The 10,894-nt window shown below is 43.1% G+C and overlaps 1 protein-coding gene across 1 annotated transcript; it reads right to left on the minus strand.

The window, feature by feature from the left end:
• Positions 1 to 216: 216 nt before the first annotated feature.
• Positions 217 to 10,636, minus strand: LOC129326326 (autocrine proliferation repressor protein A-like). The gene is made up of 6 exons (XM_054974480.1): positions 10,592 to 10,636; positions 4,651 to 4,770; positions 2,766 to 2,858; positions 2,508 to 2,597; positions 586 to 715; positions 217 to 338 (listed from the first exon to the last, which is right to left on the minus strand). Exons 1-6 carry the CDS (start codon positions 10,634 to 10,636, stop codon positions 217 to 219), a joined length of 600 nt encoding a protein of 199 aa, XP_054830455.1.
• Positions 10,637 to 10,894: the final 258 nt, after the last annotated feature.

Raw genomic sequence — 10,894 nt, forward strand, 5'->3', positions numbered from 1 at the left:
AGTGTCCAATGAAAGTGGATTTACTGACAAAATTAACGGAATTGCTATGCACCTTCTTAGAAATATGCTGCTTGTTTAACAATTAATATTGAATATCGCCAGCGGGAACATTTCAATTTTTGTTGAGATATTTGCCATTCCCACCACCTCCTCCATTAAGAATAAGAAAAAAGATAGTCTTTAGAAGGTAAATTTTACTTTTGGAGTATAAACTCACTAGAGACGTTTCTCGCCTTCTAGCTGGGAATAGTAATAATGAGAGTTGTCGGGCTGGTTGACTCCATCCCCCGTTATAACAATTATGTACTTGGATACATTTTTGTATCGCTCGTTGTAAGCTGGCAAGAGAAAATCCGAAGGTTATTGTCATGGCAGATGCATGCAAGTCCCACTCCAATCCTGACACCAGTTGAGCAGAACAGAAGAAGAGCCATTGCAAACCTCAGAAGAACTACTTCTCTTTGCGGCAGTGGTGGACTTCAACGAGCCCTTCTGAAACTCTGCCTCCCATAACTGTTCTGCCCCCCCCCCCACCCCCCGCAACCCGACATTCAGTTTGCATCTACAAGGATTTTACTTGCTTACCTAGGGGGTCCACATGAGAAGCCAGCTCAGTGAAACGGGGATGGTTTATCCTTTGGGTTATATTCATGTCATAGAAAGGCCTCAACATATAAGACCAGCCACAATATGCATCATATAGGTGCTGGAAATTCTGCACAAAGAACATGAGACTTGGATGCATTTGAGGACACACTCAACAGAACTGGATTGTACAGCCCTTCATTAGAAGAAGTCCAGGGTCCAAAATCATTCTAGCCAATAAAAATGGCCAAAATGTTCAGGATTATCCAAGGGGAGGGCCAATTCGGTATTTCTGGGAACAGCTTAATTTTTGTCAACAAACTTGGGAACTACCATCACAAACTGGTGGACAAGCAGTGGTGATTAGAAAAACAAAAGGCACTGTGCTGCTGTTGCTGCTATCTTCCAGCCCCACTTGATCCCCCCCTGGGGGAGGTTAGACTTCATGGGTTATCTTTGCACATGCACATTCTGTCTATTAATTAATCAGAACAACACTATTGATCCAATTTAAAATGCTCAGTTAAAACAAACATGCTCAGGTTTGGCATGCAACAAGTGAGACCAGCCACACAATTTATCCTCGTCCCACCCCAGATGCCCAAGACAACTGACTGTGCAATCCAAAGCAGAGTTATTCCCTTTAAATACCCTCAACTTCAATGGAATTAGAAGGTATAATTCTCCTTAAGACTGCATTGCCATACAACCAAAGACAGAAACACTTTTTTGTTATATTGATATTTTTCAAGCAAATAGTGGGGAAGGAGACCGGGAACAGCCGTGAGAAAGCACTGAGAAAATGTGCATGCAAATTATTCTTTCTTTCTTTCTTTCTTTCTTTCTTTCTTTCTTTCTTTCTTTCTTTCTTTCTTTCTTTCTTTCTTTCTTTCTTTCTTTCTTTCTTTCTTTCTTTCTCTGTCTGTCTGTCTGTCTGTCTGTCTGTCTGTCTGTCTGTCTCTTTCTCTGTCTGTCTGTCTGTCTGTCTGTCTGTCTGTCTGTCTGTCTGTCTGTCTGTCTGTCTGTCTGTCTGTCTGTCTGTGTTATTTATTGTCTGCTTTTCTCACTAAGACTCAAGGCAGAATACACAGTGCAGGTCAATACAGTCAACAAATGGAAAATTCAATAAACAATAGAATAGGGTAAAGACTGCAGAAAAACAGGCAGAAATCTGATACAGAGCAGAAAATGGTGTCAAAAACAAACAAACTGACATATTACAAGATTCCAAAACCACTCAGTACAAGCATACTTACAGCACCTGAGAGTACGCTGGTCCCATAGAGCAACTCGGGAGATCTGTGGTTGCCTAACAGAGTTCACAGGGACGAGATTGGAGTTCCCATGGCCACATAACACCCCCTTTCTCCCTCCTTTCTCCTGGGTGTCTGCTTCCATGTTACCAACTGTATCCAATTTGCAGCTCCACACTTGGAAGGAAGACCTGCCCATCAAACTAAGTTGGGCTTTGATTGGGGTGTCCAGGGAGACAGAGGGAGTGCAGCATGCATTCAGGCAGCCCCTCCCTCCATTGCTGAGGCAATTGATTGAAGGTGCCTGAGTATCTGGCTTCCCAAAAGTGGCTGAACTGAGAACAAGTCCTGCGATGACCACCTGTTCGTCTCAAATGGCACCTCACGAATGGCCTGTTCATGGGTTTTTTCCATTCGTAATGCTGTTAGTGCCCATGTCTAATCATGAGGCAAGTGGCCAGATTGGGCATATCAAGATAGGGACCCTCTTCCAGCCTAAACTAAGTTTGGAGAAGGCGATTTTTGCTTCTGTATTAACTTGCTTCTCTATATTAAAATAATGCAAACAATTTTATGAAGGGTTCGAGACGGCTGCTCACAACACACAATCAAAATGCAATTTGTATAGATGTGGATCATGGAGATGCTTGACTGCAACTTGAAACTCACCTTGGTCAAATTCAGCAAATCCATTGCAATGGGAATAATTGCCACAACCCTATGGTCAACTGCTGCTGTTAGCCAAGAGACCCAGCCACCCTGCAGGAAGGAGAAAGCAGAGAGAGTAAAAGATTCAAGGGGGTGGGGAAGAAGAGAAAGAGTTTTACACAGTAATTATGTGACAGTGAGGAGGCGATGCACATGCAAACAGCAATACGGGCAGAAGCTTATGAATTCCAGCAGCTCAAGTATGCCATTCACACGTACCGAGGCAATTCCTGTCAACGTAAAGTTTTTGATGTCTTTATAAGCCTCCTTCTTCACAAATTTTTTAATCGTGTCCATGGCTTTCACAGCGGCCTGCAGAGACAGAATAAGAGAACAGCCTCATCACAGGTAATACAAAACGCTTGCACAGAGATTGCCTACATGACCCATCTTCTAAAGGTAAGGTGAAGTCCCCTGTGCAACCACTGAGTCATTACTGACCCATGGGGGGACGTCACATCACAACATTTTCTTGGCAGACTTTACCTTCCCTATTTTCTATGGCACCAGAAAAACACAATTTCAAAACCTGTTTCCATTTAGGGTGCCATGATACTCTAAACTCATGCCACCAAACTAATCATGATGGGAAACTGTTCAGAAGTCAAACCATAAGTGTTTGTTAAGTTGCATAACACTGCTTGTCCTTTTGCTGTTGAAACATCGCATTTGACAAAAATACCCACTCTTAGGGCTTTAATTCTTTGCATGTGTGTATGGCTAGGATTCAGGCTATGAGAACATTTCCGCCCCACACAAACCTTTGGGAATGCCTCACCGCAGCCTGTACCCCTCCCTGCCACACCTCCTCCATAAGAATCTTGTCAAGGGCCTACTGATATCTTGACCCTCATATGCATTCCCCCCAAATTACCTGGAGGTGTCTATTTTTTATCCCTCCCTGGCAGCAATACAGTGCTTTTTGAAGGATGAAGAACATAGAAAAGATGGTTTTCATCACACTGGGTGACTAATTGGCCTTTGAACTTCTCAGGAAACACCTCAGTGGGCCATTGTTCAGATGAGTCAGAGACTGCAGTCACTAAAAGTTCAGGATGTGTTTGCCAGGGCTGCTGGGACAAGGCTGTCTCTTTGTTGGCAGTGGCACAAGAGGAGGCAACAGGCAAACCTACATCATTGCTGCGCTTGGGTCTGAGGAGATGAGCAGGAGGTGGCCATTGCATCTGTGCCTCCTGGACAACCATTATCTTGATGAGTGGGAGGCAGCGGCTGTCCCCTCTTCTTTGTTGTGAAGAGGACAGTCCAAGAACAAGCACAGTGGCCATTGCCTCTGTACCTCTTTGTGAGAAGACATGTAATATGCAACTGCCAAAAGGAAGGACCTTCAGCTCAGTATATCCTGGTGCATCACAAGAAACAGGCTGTTCATAGGAGGTAGCTGATCACATGACATGGGCCAATCAGATAATATGGACTCCAGTTCAGTTTGGACCTCCCAGTGCACCTCTGAACTCATAAAGCAGCAGACCCATAAGTTAGGATTGATGGAATAAGTGACTCAGCCTGCCTTTGGACACTGGGGGGTGTTGCATGTCTCTTTGAATGTAATGTATAAGTCTAGCAATCTGCCACTCTCTTGTCTAAGGTGGGAACATCTGCTGACTCCTCCTCTCTTGCCTTTGTGCCTCTTGGGAAATTTCAAACCTTCCATCATGTTCTTTCCAAAGCGAAAAGATGTAAAGCCACCATGCTCCTTATGGAGCCCTTCCCTTCTTTTTGTCCACAAACCCACACCTACAACCTTGCTGCCTAGTTTCAGGCCGTGGTATTAGAATAGGGAATGTAACTCTTTAGATTAGGATCTTTCCCTTCTTATTACCAGAAGATATTGCTATGGAAGAAATCTGATACAATAAGTTCTATCTTTCTATGAATTTTGTCTGAGGATTAATTAATGCACATTTGTAAGGGTTTAAATGCTTCTGACTAAATAGCTCTGCTATGATACTCTGCTTACTAAACCAAAACCAAACTAAAAATACATAATTCCTAACAAGGATGACATGAAAATACAAGCAATTCCTGAAAGAGATTGTTTTTGGCTTCAGTAGCCAGCCGTAGAGGACACAAATTGGAGTGTTACCTTGACCATCGGGAATTGCACAAGCCAATGCGGGGGTGTAGCTGAGTCATTCAGAAACCTCCACCAGGAATATGCCATTATATCATATCCTGTAATATTCTTCCATCCTAATGGGTGTTTCTGGAACGAACAACAAAAGATCCACACATGATAAATTACTTTTAGGGAAAAAATTAAGATTTCATAGCTGGATATTTAAAAGATATTGGTCTCTCTGTCCTGAACATGGATGGCCAGGCTAGCCCAATCTTGTCAGCTCTTGGAAGCTAAGCAGGGTTAGCCCTGGTTAGTACTTGGATGGGAGACCATAAGGAAGTCCAGGATCTCCATACAGAGGCAGGCTATTGATAACCAACTTGGAATGTTGCTTTCCTTGAAAACCCTACGAGGCTGCCTTAAGTCACCTGGGATGTTAGCATTTTCCACCAACACCCAAGTGCTGCTGAGCAGCCTGAATACCCCAGACCAGACCAGGCTCCTCAGACCTTGTAAACTAAGCAAGGTTAGCCTTGGTCAGAACTTGTATGGGAGACTACCAAGGAAGTTGAGGTTTGCTATGCAAAAGCAAGCAAATGCAAATCTGCTCTCTTCATCTATTGCCTTGAAAGCATCTCAAAGGGTTGCCATAAGTTGGCTGCTACTTGATTGTCCCTTACACACACATTGGTCCCTCAGGTGGGATGTCATCATAAAGGTCTTTTCCACTGGAGCATGACAGTGAAAATGACTCTGCTGCAATGAAATTGAAGAATAGAGCAGTAGATCCACTCGCTGATTTGGACAATAGAGGGAAGTTTTAGCACAGACGATGCTTTAAGTACTTACATAGAAGGTGAGTGGCTGGATGGGAACCGGCCTCAGCAATGCTACAACCCTGCAAGAGACAACAGTCACCTCCTGGTTGAGTACAAAGTGGGCTCTTAGCTGATTGGTTTTAAAATGAAAGGCAGAATCTTTCTCAATACATGACAGTGGGGGACAACTTGAAGTGGCATAATATGAAGTTCCTTATCATCCAGCCAGTAATGCTTTCAAGTAAATGTGTGTATGTGTCTTTAAGTGCTGGGTGTGAGATAGGTGAAGAGTGGGGATGAGAGAGGGATGAGTGAGTGATATGATTGGTTGGTGACAGTGTGTGGGTGGAGTGAATGAAGTTTTAGACTGAGAGTGGAGAAAGAACAGTCAGTCAGAAGGAAGCAGGCTAGCTGTGTGCTGCCTGAGTATGTTGAGGTTTTTATGAGAGAAATATAACCTGTGTGGAACCTGAAGTGAGCATGTTTGTGAAAGAATTCTTAGTCAGGGAAAGAGGCCAGCTGTGGGCTGCCTGAGCAGGTTTAATATTTCTATGAATAATAGTCAGAAAAAAGCAGGCAAGCTGTGTGCAGCCTGAGTAAATTTAAGCAGTTCTAAGAAAAATATTCAGTCAGGGCAAGAGAGGCTAGCTGTGTGCTGCCTGAGCAGTTTAAAGCATTTCTGTGAGAGAAATATTGAGTTAGAGAAACTGTGTAAGAAGAGTTCTATATGAATGAGTTTAAATGAAGTAACTTTAAGAACCGTGACCTACTTTTATGAAACTGATACACTTCTTGAAAAAATAAAAGTTTGTTTTGTTTTGTTATATCCCAGAGTAGCTGTCATTGCTATATCCCATTCCTATCCTCAGGGCCACATAGAACCACGAAGGAGCCTGACACTTAAGAATGTTACGAAAGGGAAAACTTAAATAAAATATATTGTCGAAGGCTTTCACAGCCGGAGAATGATGGTTGTTGTGGGTTTTCTGGGCTGTCTTGCCGTGGTCTTGACATTGTAGTTCCTGACGTTTCGCCAGCAGCTGTAACTGGTATCTTGGAATATAATATCCCTGGTGGCAGCAAACTACCCAGAGGGTGTTAAGAGAAAGATAAAAGGCAAAATATACCCAAGAGAAAATAAGGGTCATGACAAATGGTGGCAGGAGAAAAATTTTTAAGTGGGATATAATAGCCTGAGATGAAGGAACATTCTGAGAGAAAGGCATTCTGAAGGGACAGATAGCCAAAGAGACAGAGTGTTCAGTTAAATCCTATGAGGAATACAGAACTGTTATAAAGGAAAGACACAGAAGAACTAATAGGATTTATAAGAGAGAACATAATCTGCTGAATTTTAGTAAAATTGTAGCAGGAAATACAAGTAAAAGAGAGGAAAATGGCAGAGTTTATGGGGATGAAAAAGGAAGCTCTGGTTCAGAAGTGCAATGAATTAAATTTACCTCATGAGGGGGAAAGTGTAGAAGAACTGAGAGTTATACTGATACAGAGCATTGCGGAGCCAAGTAGAACTGCAGAGGAGAGAGACCTTGGCTGAATGTATAATCCAAATCCAGAATATTTCGAGTTTCTGAAGAAACAAAAACAGTTTGAGATGGAAAAGTGAAATGAACAAAAGCCGCTTGAAAAGGAAAAGTTGAAGCAGAACAAAAATAGCTTGAATGGGAAAAGCGGAAAGCTGAAATGGAACTTAAAAGAGTTCAAGAGATGGAAAGGCAAACCAGTTTGGAAGCTAAAAGACTACAATTAGAAAGAGAGAGACTTAAGAATGGGGACAAAAAGGAGGGAAACTCTGAACCCAGAGATGATTTAACCCCGAGTTACCCCAAAAGATTTTATGGGATTTTATGAGAAGATCCACAAATTTTCCTGTCCATGTTTGAAAGATCTGCTCAGAACTGTGGAATACCAAAGACACAATATATGAAGTATTTGCCCAGCTTAATTAGAGGGGAATTGGCTGAGATATACAACACATTTCCCTCAGATAAACCTGTTATTTATGCCGAATACAAAGAGGCAGTATATGACAGATTTAGGCTAGGTGCTGATTACTTCAGAAATTTAGAAGCCTAGTACCTCAGAAAGAGAAGTCATTTAAGTCTTTTAGTGCCAAACTGGCAGACTATTTTGATAAGTGGATTTCATCTGCCAAAGCTAACTCTAAAGAAAGAATAAGGGATCTAATGATTTTGGATCAGTTTTTATTTCAACTTCCTTCAGAGATCAGACTTCTGGTTACAGACAAGCTTCCAGAGAATGTCAACCAAGCATCAGAATGGGCAGATAGATTAACACTTAATAGAGGAGGTTGGGATTGCGATGAAAAGAAAGACTATTCTTATAAACCAGAGTTTAAATCAAGTAAAGGACAAGAGGGAGAAAGGAAAGGAACATGTGAGAGAGCTGAGACTATACAAAGTCAGGATAAAAATACAGAAAGAAACCAAGATGGATACTGGAATGATAGAAGATGTTTTGTATGTGGTCTGAAAGGGCATTTAGCTTACAAACATCTAAAGAACCAACCCAAGAACACAACACTTGAGCATGTACGGAGGGTCACTAGAACTAACGCAAAGAATCAGAGTGAAGAAACTAGAAATTCCAAAAGCTCAACAAACACAAATGAAACACCCAGTAAGAACACTGCCTTACCCATAAACACTGAAGAAACAGTTTGGCCCTTTTCACACTACTTACGCGAACATGCAATGACACGGAACATCGTGCTACAAACGCGGAAAATCATTTTTTGTCATGCAAATCTCGCGCGACAAAACACGGTTTTCCGTGTTTGTGGCACAATGTTCCTCATCGTCGCACATTCTCGTAAGTAGTGTGAAAAGGGCCTTTATTTGCATGGGGTAAAGATAGATAAGGTTGCACAGGATACTGAACTGAGAGAGGTGGTACAAAGAAATGGAAGAGACACTTTCGCCATTCTAGACACAGGAGCCTCAGTAACACCAGTCAGGGAGGATTTGGTTAATAAGAAAAACCTGATACCAGATAAGCAAATATCCTTGCAAGGTGTGTGGGGAAATTCTAAAAGAGTGCCTCTAGCCCAGCTAAAAATTAACTGGAAGGGAAAAGAAGAGTATTTTCCTGCAGCAGTTGTTAAAGAACAGAAAATACCAGTAGTATTGGGAAGAGATGTAATGGGAGCAAAGGCAAGAATTCAAATATGCACTGACTCCAATTATTTTCCACAAGTTGAAGCCAGGGGAGCAGAGGACAAGCCCCTAGGTATCTTAGTAACAGACACAATTGATACATTGCAGGAGGGAAAAAGAGAGACACAAACTCCTGTTAGTAGTACTGCTGAAATGTCCCAAGAAAAAGGAGGCATAAATAAAAACTCCTAGGAGCTTAAAAGAAAAAATTATGAAGGATCCTGAGTCCCAGTCAGGTAAAGGTGGAGGGCTGATATTACAACCTGCTCCACTCCAATCCCAGCTGGGTGAAGGCAGGGAGTGGGCATTGCCACCTGCTCTGCTCCTGATCCTGGACATGTGAAGGCAGGGGGTGAGTATTGCCACCTGCTCCATTTCTGGTCCCAGCCGGGTGAAGGTGGGGGCGGGCATTTACCCCTACTCTGCTCCTGAGCCCAGCCGGGTGAATGTGGGGGGCGGTTATTGCCACCTGTTCCACTCCTGATCCCAGCCTGGGTTTCCTACTGCAGGAGCACCTTCTGGAGGCACACCAGGGTAGGAAGTGAGTTGTTTGGAACTTGCTAACTCTTATATATAGTAGGATCTTTTGCCTTCTGGGTCCATGAAGCTTTGTACTTCCCTTGAACGCCTGACTGTTTAAAAATCGAATGTGTAGTTAGTTTTAGTGTTCTGGCAAAAACCTTTTGACTTTTTTAGGGTTAGAGTTAGAGCAATAAAAGAAGGATCATTCTCTTTGCATTAGACCTGATCAAGTTCCATTGTGAGGGCATAAAAGCAGCCACTCTGCATGAGACAAATGGTTCATCCTGTCCAGCAGCCAGTTTTTACACAACTGCCAACCAGATATTACTGAAGATCCTGAAGGCAAGCAGGGCATGGAGACCTCCTGCTGCTATTGCACCAGCAGCTGATACTGAGAGGTACGTGCGAGCCCTGTTTGTTACCCATGGCTAACAGCCATTTGTGGACTTCTTCTTTATGGTAGACCGGTCTACACCCCTCTCTAAGCCATCTAAGCTAGGGAAAAGCGATACATCTTGTGGCAGTGACCTAAGATAGGATGGGATAGTTTATTTTCTTCACAGGCTCTTTTACGTACGATCTGGTTTTAGATGCCAAAGTGGCCAGTTCCATCTCGGAGAAAATAGAACTTGAAGTCAACTTATCCTTTCGTCCAGGATCAATTACAAGGAGACACGATGGTTTCTTAAACATAAATCTCAGAGGCACAAAAATTATCAGTTGATGCTTCCAAATTGGTTCGTCCACTTCAGATTCTGGGAAGAGAAACACAGGATTCTGCCCTCAGACTCCTCAGAATTCCCATCAACTATCTCACCCCTTGAAAAAACCACCCCTCATATCATGTAGAAAACAGGGCCATAAATAATTTCCCCCTCTTTGGAAGTACAAAGCACTGAAACTGTACTCCCCCACACCCCTTACACCCCTCACACACTTTATATCTTTGCCGGGGGGGGGGGATGTCAAAGGAAAAAGTACTGGGGAAAGATGATTTTAAAAAATGACTCCTCCCCAAACTGCCCTTTACTTTGTGAGACATCCAAGTGCTGCACGATCTAGCAATTTATTTCAATTGTTAAAATTATTGTTGTTATCCACTTTGAAAAGATATTTGAGAATGAAAAGATTAACATAAACGCTATAAAAGTGTGAAGATACAAATGGGAACAAGTCAAGTGCAGACTCATCTACAAAAACCTCAGAGGAGCCCTTCTGGATCAGACCAGAGGTCTGTCTAGTCTAGACCCCTATTACATACCTGGGATAGCCAACAAACAGAGTATAGAGGCCAAGGTCTTCCTTGATTTTGCTCTCAGCACAGGCATTTAACAGTGTACAGCTTCTGAATGTGGAGGATCAATTTAGTCCTCATGTAGGGTTGCCAGGTCTCCTTACCCTCCTGGTGGGAGGAGGTAACCAAATGCTTACCTTCTTGATGTTCCTGGGATGCTCCTCACGCCAGCACAAGGACATCACTTCCCAGAAGTGACATCATTACCCACAGTTGCAGAGCACACTGGATCTTTGCAGTGAGCCAATTGGGGCCCACAACTGGTCCACTGCAAAGTGCAGGAGGGCTCTCAGAGTGGAGTGATAACATCAGTGACATCATTGCACTGGCTCTGGGAGTATGCCTGGGAGGCTCATTCCCCGTCTTTCCTCCATGAGGGAGACCCCCACCCCCACGAGGGAATAGGATCCCTATCTTCATGGCTAGTAGCCACTGATGGA

The sequence above is a fragment of the Eublepharis macularius genome, chromosome 3 (assembly GCF_028583425.1).
Source record: "Eublepharis macularius isolate TG4126 chromosome 3, MPM_Emac_v1.0, whole genome shotgun sequence".
Lineage (NCBI taxonomy): Eukaryota > Metazoa > Chordata > Lepidosauria > Squamata > Eublepharidae > Eublepharis > Eublepharis macularius.

Coding starts and splice junctions, on each gene's coding strand:
- LOC129326326 (XM_054974480.1), bottom strand. CDS start 10,636: ATGTCCTTGTGCTGGCGTGAGGAGCATCCCAGGAACATCAAGAAG. Junction 2,598..2,765: donor CGTTGACAGGAATTGCCTCG/GTACGTGTGAAT, acceptor TCCTTCCTGCAG/GGTGGCTGGGTCTCTTGGCT. Junction 716..2,507: donor ATTTGCTGAATTTGACCAAG/GTGAGTTTCAAG, acceptor TTCTTTGTGCAG/AATTTCCAGCACCTATATGA.